This window comes from Dermacentor andersoni, chromosome 2 (assembly GCF_023375885.2).
Source record: "Dermacentor andersoni chromosome 2, qqDerAnde1_hic_scaffold, whole genome shotgun sequence".
Lineage (NCBI taxonomy): Eukaryota > Metazoa > Arthropoda > Arachnida > Ixodida > Ixodidae > Dermacentor > Dermacentor andersoni.
In genome coordinates this window covers 10,754,391-10,775,793 of record NC_092815.1, presented here as the reverse complement: position 1 = coordinate 10,775,793, position 21,403 = coordinate 10,754,391, and the positions used below count along the sequence as shown (strand labels likewise).

The following is a 21,403-nucleotide window of genomic DNA, read 5'->3' as shown; positions in this document are numbered from 1 at the left end:
GTTTAACAATGTGAAAAATACTTTTTATGTGACAAAAACATGGAATTCACCACTACAATGAATCAGAACGCTCCTGGAGAATAGTCCGAAGCAGGCTTTTCTTTGCGTCTCTTCTTGATGGCTTCCTGGAATGCACTTTCTGTCTGCGTTGACCCCACAGCGGCTGTCTTTCTCTGCTGCTCGCCTGCTGCCTGTGCAAGTTTGTTGCACATGCAGCTCGCCGAGTATGTGCGAGCTGGACTGGTGGCTTCCGAGGTTGAACTGCATAATAGCTTCTGCCACGGCAGCCTCAACAGCAAACAGTAATGCATTGTTTTCTTTTGGTGCCAGGCTCCGAATGATCGAATGCAGATTCATTGGCATTTTGCATCTTCACACTCTGGCACCTCTGCAAGAGCTTCTTATCAGAGAGGTGCTCATACACTGGCCGCAGTGCATTGCTTACAGCATATGGCAGATCGTATCTGCCTTTTGGGGGGGGCTCATTCTTTGCAATGGCTGCATTATATTTGCACCATGAATAAGGGCCGTGGGGACAAAAGCTATAGTTGGGCTTCTCATCAGTAGAGGTTACGTGGTAATATGTAGCCCATACTGCTGTGTGCGTCTCATCCACATTTTCCGAATGTGATTTGAGTGCCCAACCGTAATAGCTTGTCAGCTTATTTATGAGGTCTCCTGTCAGGCGGCCCTTAGCGCTGATGCGCTCACCATTTTTCCCCTTTCTGCTTCTGCACAAGATTCCGCAGCGCCGTTCCCATGCTTTTCTGCACGTGGTTTGCGCAGTATTCTTTTTCCACGGGTATGAAGCCATAGGCTTTTGCTTCATCAATGGCACTGTATGATCTGCTGTCACCATCGGAGAGCATGGTTGTGTACCTCAGGCCATGAAGGAAAAGCGAGCGCTGCAATAAAATTCGTGCTGCCTCCACCTCCATCTGGCCTGCCTTGGAAGGCGTGTTCTTTTGGCATAAAGGCTGTGACTTCCAGTCAGCATAATCTGGGGTTTCAGGTTTAGGGCCAAGCTGACAGCCAAGGCAGAAATACGAAAGGACAACATAGTCCAACACATAACCTGAAAAGAAGCTCTATCACTGTGGCCACTCCAATGTGAGATGAATGTCCCCGAGTGTGCCAAGTGCCATCAAAAGAAACTGCAATATTACCTGTATTTCCAAAATTCAGGCTTCGGTATACATTCTTCACTGAAGCGGCACACTTAGCCATATTCTCAGTGCAGGCACTTGTTGCAGCTGGATTTAGCTTTGATTTCAGATAGTGCTGATAGGTCTTGTTGTGAAGGCCTCTGTGCGAAACTCCGATAACGGCAAAAATAGTGGTAAGCACCGTCTACCCGTTTCCTATGCTCTGTACGGCACGCGCTGCAAGAACATTAATCTCGAAAAGATTGCAATTGGCTGAGCCACCAACTCGTTGCGAGCTCCATCTTGTGTCATTTTCGCCGCAGTTGCTGCTCAGAATTTTCAACTTCGCGGCAATGCCGTACTCCCGCGAGTCCCACTCGATAGTCACCGCTCCGCGACACACTCGGCAACCAGCAACTTTCAGTAAACAGGTTACCATGTGGAGGTCGACAATGGTGTACATTGTTGTCGACGCACTTTCCAGATGGGGCTCCTTTGTTAGGCACTTCACCTTGCGCTCCGTCGCTGAAACTGAGGAGAGTTCTGCTGTTTTTTCCTGTGCTCGTTGCTCGATCTGATCTCGCTGCGCCGCCGTGAGATACGCTGTGTCGATCATCACGCGGTCCGGCCAAGTGCGCATCTTCATAGCACATGCGCCCGTGACGACCGCCGCCCCGCAATCTGTTACCGGGGTGTCTGCTGTATGGTCACAATCTGCTGTCGACATCGCAAGCAGCACCGACGTTTTCCGTAGCACAGGCCGAGCACCAATGCCGTCAGCAGTCACGATTGCTTCTTCCCGTTGTGTTGCACCCAACTCCTCGGTTGCACTGCTGTTCTGCAGCGTCTGCAAGTCAGCCAGTCCGACAAGGTCGTGAGACGTCACTGGTAGTTCCAATGCATCATTTCGCTGCACTGTGCGCTTTCTTCTACGCTTCCCGAATTTATGCACTGTACGGAATTTCTGTGCACAGTTTGGCATGTCGACTGATCACGTCCACGCTGAGCGATGGTTCAGGCAAAATGTTGTCACCAACGTGCCGTGTTCCTGCGCTCCAATCAGAAGGCATTATTTAGTCACGTGATGGTCGCGGACCAACAGGATGGTGGGATTCTCTCTCTTGTTCTTGCCTGGTTGCTCCCTCCTGAAGCAACCTTGAATGCTCGTTTCCGGCGGGAAAGGGAGCGGGAAGAACACGCTTTCAAACGAAACCAAAATGGCGGCACTCCATTGATCGGTTTCGAAACTGTGAATGGCCCCTTAATATATTTTTTTTCTGTAGGGCTCACTCAGACTCGGACCAGATAAAGCTCTACTCATTGGGGCTTACTTGGACTCAAACTTGCTAAAATTCTACTCAGCCAGGCCCACTCAGACTCGTAGGTCAGTCTGAGTGTGAATGAGTTTGCCAACCTATGTATATGATGCCCCATGAAGTTACGGGTGTATTTTTTGACCATGCAAAAAAAAATTTGAATTGCAGAAAACTCTTTAAAAATGTCAGAACCATTGAAAAAGCCCAACACATTGCTTAAAGCGATGAAGCATATTTGTCACAGCTCCAGCTAGGACAAGTTTCATTAAAATGTGATGATGTTATCCTTGATTCACTGATTTGTACCCTCAATATCTAGGCTGGATCATTTGTAGACCTTCGTTTTATATTATTTTCTGCTTTGAATATTTTTTATGAGATTGGCATGAGCTGAAATAAAATCGCAGGGTGTCTACCCACCGGGAAAACCGGGAATTCTCAGGGATTTTGAGTAGTCTGGAAAAACTCAGGGAAAACTAAGGGAATTTGTGCTTTATCAGGGAAAATTAGCGGTAATTTTGTTGAAAGGGTTGAAAGTCGCGGTAATGCGGGCTCGAGTAATAGACAGGAATCGTAATGAATCGTCTTTGACGCCCTGTCATCGGCTGGAGAAGTTTCCAGTGTGCAGTCAACGACCGACTTTCCGGATGCTCGATAATTTGGACGGCTTCGTGGCACCACCAAGTACCTCATATAGTCAATGTATCGGAACGTATGAAATTTCTGACGCAAGAGCCCTTCGCCGTCCGATTTTCCGGACTTTCTGCCGTGACCGCAGGTCCAAAACGTCATTAATCAGTCAGCACCACTGCCGTTTTGATTACCTCAAGCCGGCTCTTTATCACGCAGTTCCGCTGGCAGCCGTAGCCACCACTGCGGCAACGCTAGGCCTAGCTGCTTCTACGTTAGCTATTAAGCTTCTTGACGTTGGGTGCCGTGTTTTTCATTGAAAGAATTCGCTGCTGTCAGCAATGGCCCGAGTGCGCCTTTGTGGTCCTCGCAATTGGCTTCGAAGCTCGGAAAGCATAATGCGTTAGATAACACCAGTTTCTGAAAGTCAGCTTCGCCTGAGTACACTGGTGTTTCGCGGTGAAGCATACGCAAACGTATTGCGGTGAAGCATTACAAGCGTCGGAAGGGGCAATTGTCACGGGTCACAATACGTATTCCTTAAAGGGACACTAAAGCGAAACAATAAATCAGTTTAGACTAATGAAGCATTGTTTGAGACCCCTGCAGGCAGTCATTTAAAAAATAGTTTGATTATTAGATGAGAAAATGAAGGTACAAGTATCAGTGTTTGAATTTCGTGCCGAAACCCCAGCGCCGGTACGTCAGCGTGACGTCAGGGATTTCAAGGTATGTTATCGCATTTGGGCCGCGTTGGATGAATAAAGGTTTTCGAAACTTGCCCTGTTTAATATTTGGTTCCTTTAGAACACAATGTAGTCCATCTGTACCGCTATATATAATTAGTAGGCCCTAGAAGATGCCATCAAAATCCAAGACGTCACAGCCCCCAGATGCGGGAACCTAAGCAGGCGTCGCCACCCGTATTTCGTTCTTGCGCTTTTTCTGGTTTACCAAACGTCTTATCGTTGTAAGAGTGGTGTTTTTGGTGTTGTAGAACGGTAATTTACTGATGCAGAAGAAATCCTTTTTCACTTTAGTGTCCCTTTAATTATACACGCGTGCATCCGGGATCTCCTGTTACAATACGAGCACCGACATGCCTAATACGTGTACCGACAGGCCACTATGGACAGGCCTTCAGAGCGTTTCCGAATGTGCCTGTGGCGGTTTCATCCCTTAGGGCAGTAAATGACATGCATTTATTTTTTTCCAACTGGCCGCTTTTTCAGACGTTTTCGCGGCCCCTAGAGAGTACGAAAAATCGGACGTGGACTGTGCAACGGACCAAGAAGATGCTTCAAATGGTCCGTGGGGCGAACGAGTGACGGAAAGAGGACAAGAACAGAAAGAACCTGTGCATTGAGGAATTAACAGGAAAGGAAGCGTGTTGCCACTCTTTTGAAGGAGCTTAGGCTAAAAAAAATCTCTTGGCTGATGCCGGGACGCAGGTGCCCATCATCCACACCAAAATAAACTTTTTAATCCAATGAAACACAACACAGGCGTCGTGCGCGTGCTGAGAGTATGTCAGGACAGCTGAGGTTGACTTACGAGCTCTTGAGAGAATTTCAATTGTGACAAAGTTCAGGCCTCATACCACTGAGCTTGCTATCAGTTGATAAAAATAGCTCATATTCGAAAATATTTGCTTCGTATTTGAGGATGTTCGACTCGATTTGCATTTTTTTTTTGAAGGCATTCAATTTGCTGTGCATTTTACTAACCTCTCCTTCCTATTCTCTTTTTGAATAACATAAACACTACTCCTTAGTATTCAAACTGGATTAAGTCGTTTTTCTTTAATTTTTTCATATGTTTGTTAGACAGTGACAGCATCAGACGACGTGGTTTCAGCCCGTCTTGACATAAAACATAGTTCTGTGTCACTCAGGGAATTTAGCAAAGTCACTCAGGGAAAACCTGGAAAACTCAGGGAATTTGGAAATGTCAACTTGGTAGACACCCTGAATCGTCTTCCTCATTCTTCCAAGCACTTCTATTGTTATTAGCTTCTGAAATGTGGCAGGTCCCACACTATCTTCGTTGTGAACACTGCTGGCATTTTCATTTTATTACCTATTCTGCTCTAATAATGGCTCTGAAAATAAATATAGCTCATGCAATAAATTTTGCCGCCAAGCTCGTTCTTTCGCGAGTAAACATATCTCTACTGTTCTCCATAAAGCAACCTATAACTGCATGCTGTATCATATATGATACAGAAATTAATTATTTCCTTGCAGAACCACGCGAGTATATTTTGATCAAAACATCGCAGTAGGCTAATAAATATCACAGTAGGCTAATTAGAGTAAACAAACTCCCTGATATTCTTTTTTTGCACTGATTTCAAATGTATAAATTGTGGAAATAACCTGTTTATTCACAAACTTTTTGCATGTGGTGTGTTGAGCTGCCGTGATAAATTTTTTAACGGAAAAATAACGCTGGACATTACTTTAAGTGCTAAAGTCACTATGTATTTCATTGCTAGAGAAGACAGATTCTAGGTGAATAAGCAGGATTTTCTTTCTTTTCGATTCTCTAATGCTGGAAGTTGTTCTATGTAGTATATCATATATGGTACACCATGTGGTAAGGGGTTAATAAAGCATTTGTTTGATAATTTGCAGATGAAGCTGCTTCATACAAGCCAAAGGATGACCAGCAGGGTGAGGGAATCGCAGACGAAGTGCCTAAGGACCCCCAGCCTGCAGGCAAGGACCAACTGTCCGAGCTGTTGGATGTGCTGAAGAAGCAGCAAGCAGACTCTAAGCAGTGGCGCAGGCTGTACGACGAGCTCAGGCAGAACCAGGACAGCACTAGTAGCAAAATAGTGTGGCGCAAGTTGCTGGTGCTGGGCCAGACATTGTTTGACGACATGCAGACGGGCTTGGATCGCACTCTGGCGTCACTGGTTGACTTGGCCAAGAAGGGCTCAAGCGTAGCCACCACTGTCAGCCCCATGGTCCACGACCTTGGAGAAAAGGCAAGTCTGCTGGTGTCAAAATTTATCTGCTTACTCATTGTTTTTGTGCTTCGAGCTGTCACTTGATTTGCTCTCACTCTACCATCTGCCAGCCTCCTGGTTTGCTCACTTGGTAGGGACACTGCCTTCGAAAGGCAATGGTGCCAGGTTTGCCAGGATTAATATTTAGCAACCTCGGTTTCTTTAATGTGCACCCAGTGCTCTGTATAGGAAGGTTTTTGCATTCCACTCGTGTTGCCAACAATGTCAATGTTGCGGAATGGGCACCCCCATTCCATTCCGATTCCACTCCGGAGAAATATAACTTGTCACAATTCTATTCCTTTCAATTCCTCGGAATGAAAAATACTTAGGCCATTCCCACTCCGGGAATGGCCGGGCAGTTCAATTCCATTCCCTTAATTCCTTAATGTAGGAAAGGCATCTTGGTAGTTTTATCAAGTTACCGATTAACGGACCATAAAGCTGATGTCATCAGATCCATTAAGAACTGCGAAAATACTCAAAACACGTTGCCAAGGTCAAGGAATAGTAGCTTGGTGACATACCGTGTTTACTCGCATAATGATCGCACTTGTTTATCAGAAAAATTGACACAAAATCAGGGGTGCGATCACTACGCGAGTTAAATATCCTGCAAAAAGAAAAAAAAAATTTTTTTTTGTCCCACGTTTGCTGCGGGATGCAGGTGTGGGACACCATAACAAAAATGGCGGCTGGCGGAGCAAGCCGAACAGTGCCGAACGCAGTTGTCTTTTTTCTTCTCGTGAGTACATCGTGTGCATTGAAACAGTTTCTTCCCTATAAGTAATGAATAATATTGTTAATATTGGCAAGCTTGCGGCAATAACATAGCCATGTCCACTTTGAGGGGACAGAAACAGATGGGCGCCCTTAGCTGCCAGAGACATAGAAACACATGGCCGGCATGCTGCGAAAACTGCGGCATCTGTCTTCACTACTATCCTAATATGGCACGTTTCCGCTAAGGGTGGGCGAATATCTTAGCTGTGTTACAAGCGTCGGCGTATGAATAGGGTACACTTTTAACGTATCAGTGTATACGTGGCTACTATCATTGCCGCTCACGATTTGTTGCATGCCCACGAGTGCAGATGAGAAGAATCGAAAGGCGCCTTCTTTGTTGTTGTTGACCACAACCATTATAAAGCCTACACATAATAAAGGCAAGTTTGGTTGCAGCTTTTTTTTAGTCATTGAAGTGCGGAAAGTGATGAAAGTAATGAAATGAGGCATCTACTTAAGAATGTTTGTTGCGTGCAGACTGCTTGGTTTGTCTTGACGAGTCGTTCGTGTAGCATTCGACAGATGGTAAGCGCAATCAATATTAGCTAGACTTGGCACACGACATATCGCTGCGGCAAGTTCGGGGTGCAATCGTTGCACGGGAAATTAAAAAAATCGAATTTTGACGACAAGATTCAGGGGTGCGATCATTACGCGAGTGCGATCATTATGCGAGTAAATACGGTATCTCATGCAGTACAACCACCCTACTAATTCCCACAGGGGCAGTTCTCCCGCTACCTATAGTGTTTGCATGGTCAGCATGTTTCAACGGCTTGTGATGGTTTGATGTTGTTTAAGCTTAAATGTGTTAATGCTAAAGTGACAACCTACCGCAGTTTTGCTTAGGTGTCCTTGCTATTTTTAAATGCTGCAACAAAGGTCACAAGCAGTGCAAGGTGCAAGAAGAAGCTTCATTTTTGGTTTTATTCATCGAAATTTTGCAACAAAATGTCCTGAGCTAAATGGGCACTTCGCCGTTTAGTTTTGAAAACCCGAAGTGTAAATGGCGGCTGCTTTAACGGTTAGTTCTCAAAAAAAAAAAAAAAAAAGTGAGATAAAACGAGTGTCTTCTACCTAGTGTTGCACTTCACATGAGCTGCTCGAAACAGGTGCTTGACAACCCATTTTGCTTCACTGTCATTATCAGGGAAGCCGTAGCAAACATGCGTACCACGTCAGCTGATGTCGCATTCACAGTGAAAAATGCCCTTGTGAGGCTGGAAAGCAAGGGAAAGCGGCTAGCGTTCGCTTTCCTATAGGTCAGGGGCTTAACCGTGTCTGCGCAAGTTCTCTCTGTAAGGTAAAGAGAAACTTCCCCTGCAATGGATCCAGGCGTATTGTCTCAATGGGCATTTTCATTTTGCCTGATGTTTTAAACATCAATCTGCTTGGCCCTGCTTCAGAGTCTGCATTCATGACAGTGTTGGCGCTGTCCTGCCTCAACAAAAGAGGCCCCCTCCCCAGCACAGCAGAACACATCTGCTCGGCTGTTACAGCTGAACACCAAGAAGACTTACCGTAAAAACCCGCATATCATACGAGGTTATTAGCGTCCCAAATTTTCTCCTCGTACTACTCTATGCGGAACTGAACGAAAATTTCAGTCAGAAATTTGGGCTAGAAGTTTTGGTCTCGTTATTGCTGCGTCGCTATGGCTCGACTCCATTATTGCTGCGTCGGTATGGCTTGGCTTCCTTATTGCTGCGTGGCTTTGGCTTGGTTTCGTTATTGCTGCGGGACTACAGCATCATTTCTTTATTGTTGAGTGCACACCTTGGCAGCAAACGTGCGAACCACGCTTCGTGAAGTGCATCTTTTTTATTCTGCGTTGAAGGACCAAGATGTCCAGACCACGAAAACAGTACTCGGCTGCTTTCAAGAGAAAGGTTATTTTAGCCACACAGGACATCAGTAACAGTGCGACTGAGAGGCAGTTTGGCATCAACGAGGGAAGCATTCACGGATGGTGTCGACAGAAGGAAGCCCTTTTCGTGTGTAGCGGAACACGCAGAAGCTTTCGCGGCCCGAAGAGTGGGACATTCCCGGAAATCGAACTCGCCCTGACGGAGTTCGTACGCCAGCAGTGAGCTGCGCATCTAGCTGTAAGCGTGGAGCTTACGCAGGCAAAAACTAAAGAGCTTGCAAGAGGAAAAGGGCTACCGAGCTCCGCCTTTAAAGCAAGCAAGCACTGGATTTAGTGCTACATGTGCCGTGCTGGTTTTTCCTCTCGCCGCCGAACTTCGATTTCGCAAAAGCTGCCTGAATCGTTTGAAGAGCTACTTGTGGCTTTCCAGCAGCGCCACATTATTTCGCTGCACAAGTCCAAGAACTTCCAGCTAGAGCAAATCGGCAATGCTGACCAAACGCCGGTTTATCTGGACATGCCATCGCCCCTCACTGTGCACGAAAAGGGCTCTAAACAAATTTATGTCCGGTGCACTGGCAATTAGAAAACGCAAGTTACCGTCATGTTGTCGTGCACGGCAGACGGACGCAAGCTTCCGCCCTATGTCGTCCTCAAGCGCAAGAGAGTGCCTAAAGGTGAGGGGCTGCCAAGAAATGTGTTCGTGAGATGCCATGAGAAAGGCTGGATGAACGAGAATCTTGTGCTCGTCTGATGTAGGCGGCCCGGCGCACTGTTGCCATTCCTGTCCATCCTCGTGCTGGTCGCATTTCGTTGCCATTTGGCTGACTCGGTGAAGAGGCTGTTGCGTGAATCCGGCACTGAACTCGTTATACTGGGTGGGATGTCTCAGTTGCAGCCTTTAGATGTTTGCGTGAACAAGCCATTCAAAGACACGGTCAATTGGTGTTACGCAGATTGGATGCGCTCAGGTGAGCCTGCAATGACGCTGACCGGGCGGCTTAAGCGGGCTTCGCCAGCCACGCTATGCAAGTGGATTGTGGACGCATGGGCCAGCATACCAGCGGACCTTGTCCGTCGCGCATTCAAGAAGTGCGGCATCTCGAACGCACTCGATGGCACAGAGGACTAGTACCTCTGGGAAGATATGTCCGACAAAGAACTATCCGAAGAGAGCGCAACTGAGGAAGACGGTGATTGAAGTGCGGAGTGCAATTTAAATAAATGTTTTCCTCGAGTTTTCCTAACTCGTATTATATGTGGATAAAACTATTTTTTTCTGTTCCGCGTCCCAAAAATTTCACCTCGTACTATGTACGGGTTTGTATTATACATGGGTTTTTACGGTAAACCGTGGGTTTGGGAGGGCACCCATAAAAAAAACAGTCATTCCACGTGCTTTCAAACTGCTGCTCCGGACTACACTGTAGGCATTTAGTCACCTGTTCGCAAAGAAGTGTGCCTTTTTAAGATTTCCACAAGGAAATCTTCCATATTTTGAAACGCGGTTTATGTAACGACATCAGAACATTAAACCATATACGCAGCACCGTCACCGAACACTCTGAAGACACTGACGACAAAATTGCCTTCCAGGAAACTCAAATCCTTCAAACAGAAGCGAACTCGCAAAAAAGACTACTACTGGACTCGTGGCACATTCTGATTCAGAATACGGAGGGCAACAAAAACCGCGTGAAGGGCAACCTACCCTCGGTGTATATCCATGGCCTTGGCGACATGACGAAAAGAAGAAAAGGACGCCCAGCCAGGTAGATTCCCGCTCGAGTTCACCAACACCAAAACGTCGGCGCTGCCCTGTACCCTCCCCCCCCCCCTCACGCCTCCCGTCAGTGGCGCTCTCGCGAGTCATGCTCCCCCAGCACTGGTCATCCCAGCTGCCCAGCACCACGGCAGCCTTCTCACCCTTTTCTTCCCCCCCTCCCCTTCCCGTCTGTGAAGTGTCTCCCCACCTTCCGTACTTCCCCGCCTTTCTTTACAAAAAACCCTTTAAAAGCTGCACACTGCCACCCCCGAAGAACAACCCCTGAAGAAGGAGCCGAATGGGCTCTGAAACGTCGGGTTAATACCGTATTTACTCGCATAATGATCGCACTCGCGTAATGATCGCACCTCTGAATTTTGTCGTCAAAATTCGATTTTTTAAATTTCCCGTGTAACGATTGCACCCCGAACTTGCCGCAGCGATATGTCGTGTGCTAAGTCTAGCTAATATTGATTGCGCTTACCATCTGTCGAATGCTACGCGAACGACTCTTCAAGACAAGCCAAGCGGTCTGCACGCACCAAACATTCTTAGGTAGATGCCTCATTTCATTATTTTCATCACTTTCCGCACTTCCATGACAAAAAGAGGTACAACCAAACTTGCCTTTATTATGGGTAGGCTTTATAATGGTTGTGGTCAACAAAAACAATAAAGGCACCTTTCTTTTTTTTTTTCACCCTATTCATACGCCGATGCTTGTAACACAGCTAAGATATTCGCCCACCCTTAGCGGAAACGTGCCATATTAGGTTAGTAGTGAAGACAGATGCCGCAGTTTCCGCAGCACGCCGGTCATGCATTTCTATGTCACTGGCAGCTAAGCGCACCCATCTGTTTCTGTCCCCTCAAAGTGGACATGGCTACGTTATTGCCGCAAACTTGCCAATATTAACAATATTATTCATCACTTATACGGAAGAAACTGTTTCAATGCACGCGATGTACTCACCAAAAGAAAAAAAAAATCGCGTTCGGCGCATTAGGCTTGCTCCGCCGGCCGCCATTCTTGTTATGGTGTCCCGCACCCGCATCCCACAGCAAACACGGCACTGAACGGAAATGGAACGGCCCTGGTGTGGTTATAGACACGCAGACGACAAAAATTATTTTTTCTTTTCGTGGGAAATTTAACTCGCATAATGATCGCACCCCTGAATGTGCGTCAATTTTTCTGACAGAAAAGTGTGATCATTATGCGAGTAAATACGGTAAAATTCTGTTATTTGGTTGGAGTCAGTCTGAAAGTTCTAATGCTTGCTTGTGCATGCGTGGCACCTTGCTTGTTAATTTGGTTAGCTAGTGAATATTTAAAACTTTATATGGCCTATAAAACAACTATCCTTACTTTTCGTATAGCTGTCTACTAATTTCTATCGCAATCGATGCTTTGCCTTTTGGGCAAGACTGCTACTTTATTTATCGCAACTTTAGTGTATTGGGAGTAAATCTTTGTTTTTCCACCTGAGATAAAGTTGTATTTCTGCATGAAAGGATGAGGTGCACAGTGCTGTAAAGGACTTTTCTTTCTTTTAGGTCACGGCAAACATGTGCGCATTACAGTTGAGGGAGTTTTTTCCCCCCTTTTTTTGGTCACGACAACGGGTGCACGTTACAATCGATGGCACTTTAGAATCAAGTAAATACGGTGTACAGAATGACAACAGGACGCACTTTCCGTTTCCGCATTTTTCCGAAGCATTGTCAGGCTCACGACGAAATTTATTCAACAAGGCTTGGCTCACCGAAACTAACAAAGAAGCAGAGAAGCCCGCCAAGCCAAGCCTAAACACCTGCAAATTAAAGCTTTCCTGAATGACGGTGGTACAAGACCTATTTAGAGCCAACTGTGAGCCAGTAATGGCAATAGCTTGTTTTACTGTTTTTGAATGGGTGGAATGAAATAGCAAGAATACTTTCTGTGCATGGGGTCGGTACATCCAGCAAGCATGGTTTCCATGAAGGGTGAGATGAAGATCTAAAAATTGCAGCTTGTCAAAAGTAGGAAGCTCATGGGTAAACTTCAGTCCTTTTCCAAGCACTTGAAAAGTGTCTAATACGTCCTTAAAGGGGGCATGACATCCAATTTTCGATCATAATCTGTATGGTGTGAGATAATCTTTGTGCATGCAAGAACACATTGGCAAAATTTTAATGCATTTGAACCAGCACGTAATTTGTAATTGAATTTCTTATATTGCACTCGAGCTGCATAACAGTGGGGCAACACTGGCACGCTCCCAAGTCGTGATGTCGCAGGCTGCATGCCTGCCGAATGAGCATGTATATGGTATATTCCGGCAAAGAAATGGTGTGTCAGCTGTACGCACATGTGGGAAACTTCTGCTTTGTTCAGTTTGCCATTGGAATTGTTCAACTTGTAGCGGCTGAAACAATTCCGCCGCAGCACCTATGTAGCACTATTGGGTGCTATAGCAAATGGAGCAAGGATTTCTCCGTATTGTACTTCAGTTTCCCAAAGGAGCCGGTCAAACTTCAGGAAGGACTGGCGATTATCTGACTCTTTTGTTTTGTGCACGGTACGCTTCATGCCAACTACCTCCTGCCAAGCAGCTACAAGCGGCTACAACGATGATTTGCGCCTGCTTGCCGAGTTTGGGATAACCGTGAAAAAGCTGAGGCTGCGGCCAGACGCAATGCCGATCCTATTCACGCACTGACCCGTCCAGCAGGCAGCACCCCGGCCAAACGTTAGCCTTGCTATTTGTTTTATAGATATCGGGTGCAATAAAGCAAGTTTTAAGTGAAGGTTCAGCCAAAGCATACATCGCGTCAAATCCTTACGCCGCGGACACATGTGTGCGAGCATTTGTTTACATATGCTGCACGTAACTACAACTGGAAAAAAAAAAAAGAACTGGTGGGAACGCGCGCAGCTTAACAACAACGCAGTTTTGTTGAGTACAGATCTTGGAGAAATGCATGCTCGTAAACAATCTATGTGCGTAACAATTTGCATTGTGCAAAGCAGCACAAGACTTTGCCTCCCGTGAACGAATGGCTAAGCAGCACTGAACGCATAAAATATCAAGAGTGAGGAAAGGCATCAGCAGCATTTAGTGCAACACCAATGTCGCCATCTAAACTCTCAGAAAAGTTCACACCCTTTGAGTCGTATCTTGCCACTCAACAATAAACGTCATCTGTCTTGTCCGCATTTCTTTTCTTTAACGCTGCGAGCCCGGTACTTCCCAGTAACGAACAGCATGCGCGTTGTCAGCATGACATAGCATTGCGGACAGAAAAATAGCGGGCATGGCCATTTTCAAGAAAGGAAATGCAAGCAAGGCAGATGACGATTGTTGTGTGGCAGATATACACCCCAAACGCTGTAAACTTTTTTTAGAGTGTATGTTGGGCCTGTTTACTACGCGGTCTTCGTCCATGGCCTCTGAGATTGGCGCAAGCCAGCCGGTGCGTGCGAATATCGAAGGCCATGTTTCGTCACTTCAGCTGGTGCCAATGAGGACGAAGTAAAAATGCACAGCGTATACTATGTCATCGCTGGACACGCTGCTCAAAGATTCCTCTCTTGCTTCATCACGCGAAGTTGGCAGTGTTGAAGACATGCCAAGCGACATCTGGAGCAAATACGGCAAGAAAAGCAGCTATGCCCCAACATCACATGGCACAGTGGCCGTTTTTGTAGCAGACGACGGCTTGGTTCCATGCAGCGCATGATGTCACGCATGGCTTGGCAATATGGTGATGGGCTGTTCTTTGTTGAAAACAATCAAAAAGTCATCTATATACCGAAAGATCGGCAGAACCTTGTCCTTTAACACAGTGGTTTCCAAGCCGTGGTCAATGTTCGCAAAAAAATATGTTGCATAACAAAGGCACCACACATGACAATGTACCGTTCCTCTGCACAAACTGCTCATCTTCAAAAGGAATGAACGTTGCCCCAAGATAAAACTCCAAAAGAGCCAAAAAGCTTCTTACCGGAACTTCAGCCTTGTTCTGAAAGCAGACATCCCCTTTTTTTTTCAATACAGCACCACACAGCCATAAAAAGCTCCCTGTGAGGTATGAAGTAAAACAGCTACATGTATTCAACACCAATCGAGAAAAAATATCTGACAGAACGATTTTCTCCAAACAATTATGTCACCAGAATTTTTTTACTAAAAACAGGCTGTCTAATACAAGACTATTAAACTGCTTCAACAGATACCAACTGACGATTACCTGCCAAGAATTGTTTTTGCTGACTAAGCACCTGGACAGCATCTCAGGTTTACGAGTTTCGGAGTTAACACAGAAAGGTTACTGTCTTTGCACTCCCCGATGCTCTTTGCTAACCTAGGCAAGCCATGGTCACTGCACAGAACAGCCTGAGCTTTTACCTTGGGGCCTGACAGCCTCACACTTCTGAAATTCTTCCGTATAGCGTCCATAGCCTTGAGGTCGAAGTGTCCTTTTTTCATCAGCACAAACCCTCCACTCTTTGTCTGCTACTAAGAGGTGTAGGTCATTCTGTCTCAGAAAAGACACAGCACAGTCCAAAGGATCACAGCCAGTCCAAAGGATCACAGCCACTCCGGCTTTCTTTTGAAACCGTCCTCAACAAGCTATCCATGCCTTCCAGAATGCACCTTTCCTGGTCTTCTGTCTTAGTCCTGCTGGCTAGGCATCTATTCACGGAGAGCAGCACGTGGGCTGGAATGGTAGGCTGAACAATGTATTTAGGCCCGTTCTTCAGCACCACAGCAACCTCATCCGGGACTTGAATGTCCCCCAGAACCTGGATATCTGCAGAGTGAACAGCTTCCTTCCTACGCCTGAGTAGGAGCAGAAGAAACCATTGCCACTGCAATTCAGTCATTTCAGCAACCAATTTCCTGAGACTTTGAAATTTCGTTTGCGCAATACAGGAACATTCTTCAGAGAAGCATGGAACCTACAGCCATTCAAACAGCAACCCAACTTCATGCCAGTGCTCTGAATGCACTATCTTTGACATGCACTTGGTATCTCCGATAGATGGCTCACGCATCCAAATAGCTTCGGCACTTCCCCGGGCTCAAAGCCGTTATTCAGGCAGTATGGAATAGTCCTTGCTCTGCATGACGCAGTAGCTATGAGGGTTACAATAACCGCTGACAGGTGCCAGCTGCACCATCCGGACCCTCCCTCCCCCCTCTAACCTACGCTCCCACCCTGTTATAAGGGGGGGCGGAGGGGCTTAGAACAGGGTGGGAGCGTAGGTTTTCTTCAGCACGAACCTTCGCTTCAGGGCTCGCGGAGGCACCGCCATGGCTGAAGTTACATGGGCTCTCCTGCTTCGGCTGGCTTTCCGAACGAATGCTTTCAAAAGTTTATTCTCTCTTTCTGCATGGAGAGAGAGGGCACTTGGTTCATCATGTACGACTGTGTACTGCGCTGACCTGCAGACCTTCGTTGACAGTGTTTCGGGCAAAGGCATCTGTTTGTCTAGACAGGGGATACATTATTGCAAAAGGGTCGGGAGGTAGGGGAGTACGAGGTGAGACGGCATGCTAGCTGGTATGCGAAAGCTTGCAGTGTTAATTTGATTTTTTGTTTAATTTGATCATGACCGGAGGTCCTAGCCAACGCCCATACATTTCTATGGGCCCAAACTTCCATTATTTCAATCTCAAAATTGTCCTTTGCCAATTAATCCGAACTTAGATGGTCAGCTTCGCCGTAATACAGCCGAGATATGCGGTGAAGCATACGCAAATTATTGCAGTGGAGCATGCTAAGAATGGAAAGGGGCATTGTCACGGGACATAGTACCTGTTTCTTAATTATACAGATGCACATGCACCATCTCGTGTCACGGTACGAATGCCTAATAAGCATACTGGCAGCCATTCAGAGCTGTTTCTGATGTTGCTGTGGTGTTTTGAGCCTTTGTTTCACCCACCATGTGTGTCTCGTATATGAGATCGTTAACGGGACCTAGTACGCATTCTTGCATTATACGCATGTGCACTCTCCATGCACTTAGAAGCAGAGAAAGAATGTGTTTGGGAAAGCTAGCAAAAAAGAAAACGGTAAGATGAAGACACTCTGAAAGTGAAGGGCAAGTTAAAAGCTATCAAAAGAGTCGGGGTCTATCTAAACTCTGAAGGCCTACCAGTAAACATGTTAGGCGTGTTGGTGCTCGTACTGTACCGGAGATGACGCATGTGTGTGTGTAAATTAGGGATCACATGGTATGTCCCGTAACAATGGCACCTTTCTTGCTTAGTATGCTTCACCGCATAACACGGCTGTATTGCGGCGGAGCTAACTTTAAATGCAAATACTGTCAAATGAATCAATGGCATGTTTTGGAGCTTTTCCTGCTTTTGTTTAATTCGACTAGTTTCACCAGTCCCATCAGGATCAAATTAATGGAAGTCAGCTGTGTAATACTGAAAATTTTTTTATTCCATCATCCCAAGTATTGCTGAACAACATTGTTGTTAAAACTGCCTAGCTTGAATCTGTTTGCGGGAAGTCGAAACATCTTGTCAAATGCTTGCTCAAAGTGGTGCCTTCAGCATCGTTGTCTGTGTCCGATTTATTAAACATATCATACCTTGGGGAATCCGAGTCAGAGCTGTCACCACCGAGCATCGAAAAGAAATGCAGAATGCCATGAAAGCAACGGCTACCATGACACTGTTGAGTGTGGTGAGCATGACATGAACGAAAATGCACTTACGAAGAAACTACGTCACGCAGAGTTCCTTTACACACCGCCAATTCTTACATAGCAGCTTCGACTGCTCCACAGAGGGATCACCACTCGAACTCTGCTCTCGATCTCCCATTGGAACGTGTAACTCGCACCCTCACTCTCTCATTGGAGCACACTTGCTCAATAAAAGAGCAAGAAAGTTGCTCCGACTCCGCTACTGGAATACACCATTACATATCTGAAGAAGTACACATATGAAAGCAATATTTTCTTTCTCTTTGTGTAGTTTTAACCTTGCCATGTAAAGAAAACACACATAGTTACCTAATGAACGCACACCCACTTCCAATCAAAAAGTGAGTTTTTTTTTTCTTTTAACTCACAGAATAACCACACCCCGAACTTGCTGCCATGAGATAGGAGATGCACAGATGCACCGCAGCCGGGTCCGAGCTGTCTTGCCATGCTGTAGCTCCGAATGGAATGTCTGGTTTGTGACATAAGTAGGAGAAACATAGTACACTTCAGCATCCGATACACCGCTTGGCGTGCTGTAACGGCAGCAAAATCCAAGGCATTTATTTCATTGTACCATAGTACCGGATCAGACGCCCGGCATGCAACAAATGTGAGAGATGCATGGTAAGATTCAGCATCCGATACGGCATCCAGCATGCTGGATCGGCAGCAGCATTCAAGGCGTTTTGCCTTGCCGCAGCGCCTTATCGAATGTCTAGCATCCGATACTGTGTCTGACGTGCTGGAATGGCAGCAGGATTTGAGGTGTTTTGCCGAGCCATAGCACTGCATCGGATGCCAAGCGTCCGATCTGGCACTACGGCTCAGCACCAGATTGTGCTGTATCGACACTCCCCATGCACTATCGACAGTCCCCCCGCTGCCGGCCGTAAAGGTGGATGATTAGAGTGGCATAGAATGAAGCAGAATTCGCTACAAATTTGCGGTCCTGTCACTTTTTGGCAATATCGCGGCTGCACACGAAGTATGGAAACCTTTGGTTAGTGACCTTTTCTCAGCATTTTCGCTGTCAAGATTTCGAGATATTCAGATTACACAAGAAAAGCGTTTCAAGAGGTGAAAAATGCATTTGGTTGACACCGAGCAAGAAAAAAAATTCTGCTTATCCATTATTTCAAGATATTGGAGTTCGAATTATTGAGGGTTTACTGTCAAAAGACATTTTTTTGGCTTCCACATGGGAGCCTTGTTCATAAATGTATGTAAAGACTGATATTTTCTTGTTGACAAAGCTTTCCATGTTGTGATTAAAGCAGAGATACTTCTTACTAGCTCCACCCAGCAGATTTGATGTTGGAGCAACATTCGAATACAAACTATATGACCAATATTAGCACTCCTTGTGACCTGCTGTGGACCTAAATGTGACTGGAACAGCAGCTAGAAATTAGAATACTTGAGTAAATAACTCGTCTCGAAACTCACTCAGTGTGTCCTCTTCTTTTTTCACAATGAATACTGTTTATTAATACAAAAGTAAAGGGCAAGCATCAATTTTTGAATTTCATGCCAGCGCTGCGCACTTACAGAATCAATGTAAATTTGAGTTCACAGGTATTGCGGTACCATCGTGTATTTCGGTCATTTGTGCACAGAAAATAGTTGCAGAGCCTGCCGAGTACTTAATTGAATGAATGCAATGTAAACCCCTCATAGTAACCCATCTTTAGCTATCCTTGGGCATAGATAGCCACAATATGTAACACCACAAAGAGCTGGTGCAGAAATCTCAAACAGGTACCACTACTCGTCTTATCCATTTTTGTCAGTTTCTGACAAACCAAGCTTCTACTCTGTAAAAGCTTTCTGACATCCCAGAATTTTTACCAGAATAACGGACCACTGTTTGTGATATCAGTGCACAGGTTTTGATTACTGACTGCTCATTGCTTTCCTGTATTTCTTTAGGTAAGGCAAGAGCTTAATCGACGCCGAGCGGAATTGGATGGATATCTTCACGGATCAGGGAAGCCTGTTCGCTCCATTTCACAGACAATGAGCTTACTAGAGTCGTCAATCAAGAAAGTGTTTGAGGCTGGACGGAAGTTTGTCTCCAAGGGACAAGAAGCAACGGGAAAGCACGCTGAAAAATTAGTCACCAAACTCACCAAGGTTGCCCAGATGCTTAGCAGTGACTGGGAAGCCTCATCTGAAGATGCAGAAGAAGGTTCTACTGGGCCCACAAGTACAGAGACAACACTGAAGAAGGAGGAAGCCAAGCACACCTGGAGCAATCGCAAGGCCACCAAAAGTGATGAGGACAAGGAAAACGACTGTCAGGGAGGTAGCAGCTGTTTAAAAAAAAATGGCAAGAGCAAGGTGACTCAGCAGAACTCGGCAGAGTATAGCCAGCTGAAGAGGAAGGTGCCATCCGAAAAGCCAGCAACCAGAAATAAGCAGCTACTGGACGCCGAAGAAACTGACGAAGAAGACTGGTTTAGTACTCGAGCAAAAATTCGGGAACGACAACGTACTGAGACTTCACTGGGTACTGACAATTGGTTCCTGAAGCGACATACACCTGGCTGGCGAAAAGGAGGCAAGGACGCCTCAAATAAGGGCTCTGCTAACCGTTTCAAGAGAGAAAGCCTCTTTTGGGACCACGAATCTCTTCTCAATGATGAAGAAGGATTTTCTGAGTGACATGCATGAAGCACTTTCAATTACTAAAGCTTTTTTATGCTGGTTTTAATTGCCGGGATCATGTGGTAGGTTGCTCGACCCTGATACAGTTTGAGCAGCTTTGAATCGTTAAAGCCAAAGGAACCCTACTATTCAGGGTGCAGCCTTCCAATATCATTTGTGACGCTTGCTTTTGCAAGCTGTACTTCCTTTTTCTTACCCTTTTTTTTTTAGTTGCACTGCTTTATTAGGCTTGGGGTCTGATGCTGGACATTACAGCAGCATTCATACAATATTGTGTAAACTTTTCTAAGCTTCATACTGAAGCATTCTGCTTACACTAACAAATGGTGCAAAGGTGTCATGCTAACATAAATGACAAAAGTGAAAGTTTTTTTCTGTAGCATCCACACCATGTAAACTTGATACCAATAGCAATTAAACATTATAATGCCAGGTTACTATGCTGCTGCGGTGTTCAGACGTGAAAGCTCAAGGCAAGGTTTATTTTTGTTAGGAACACAGCATGATCGGTAACTGTTCTTGCAAATGCTTGCATTTATGCGTTTCCAGTGTGTCAGTATGTGCAAACTGCATAAATACACTTGGAATCTCCCCATCAAAATGTGTAGAAACCAATGTCTTGCTTGTTCTCATGAACATGTTGGGTTGGGTGCACATGAAAACAACTTCTCTGGTCCATCTGTTATTTCTACAATGTTGCAATGTCTTTCAGAATAAAAACAAAATGTGCATGTTTTATTTTTTCAAATATAGAGTTATAACTTCAGAGATCTGGAATAAGCCTGCCATTTTAGTGATGTTTGTTACAAGGAAGTGAATGCTTGCTTTGGTGACAATTTTCAGCCCCTGTGTAGTCACAAGCAACAACTCTGACATAATTGTTTTGTGATATTTCTTCTGTAGTGCTGGATTTTGTTCAGGCTTCCAGATTTTAAAACTGAATATTTATGTTATTGTGTTTTGTTATAGTGGTTACCAAATTGTCAAGGTGCTTCAAAGAAGGGCACTGCTGTTTTGTCTTCATAATGTGCACAGTGTGTTACTGTTAGAGGTCTTTTGTGGTGTAGTGCTTGGCAAACTTTCCATGTTCTGCGCATGCATCATTGTATATATGTAAATTACGAGCCTTTGTTATATATGTGTAGAATAAACTTGTCTTTCATCACCTTGTTCATATAGCTCGTGTCAGTGCCTGCCCTTTTGCTGTAGCTTTCAGACAGCAGCTCTGGGGGCTTCTTATGCACACTTTTAGGAACTTCTAAAAAAAAGTGATGTAGTGGGAACTGTCACATAGAGAAAATTAGATAATTAAGTTTGTGTGGCAGTATTTTGTTCATGTCCATTCAACCATTGGTGATGTGTCCAAGAAAATGTAGTTGCAGCTGTCACGTGGCCACTTATGGTAGATGTATGGGTGTGGGTGAGATGTGAAAGGCCTGCTCTACATAAAATCAAAAAGTGCTATTGCTGTTCTTGTGTTGTTAACACATTTCTATTTG

The 21,403-nt window shown here is 45.4% G+C and overlaps 1 protein-coding gene across 4 annotated transcripts in view; it reads left to right on the top strand.

Moving 5' to 3' along the window:
* The window catches only part of LOC126543010 (uncharacterized), a 57,720-nt gene extending 36,644 nt beyond the window's left edge, over positions 1-21,076 (top strand). For all 4 annotated transcript variants that reach the window (XM_055077555.2, XM_055077557.2, XM_055077556.2 and 1 more), the window contains 2 exons: positions 5,728-6,083; positions 19,167-21,076. In XM_055077555.2, coding sequence (XP_054933530.1) covers positions 5,728-6,083; positions 19,167-19,901 — 1,091 coding nt within the window. In that variant the 3' untranslated portion in view covers positions 19,902-21,076. The remainder of the gene's footprint in view (positions 1-5,727; positions 6,084-19,166) is intronic.
* The last annotated feature ends 327 nt before the right edge of the window (positions 21,077-21,403 follow it).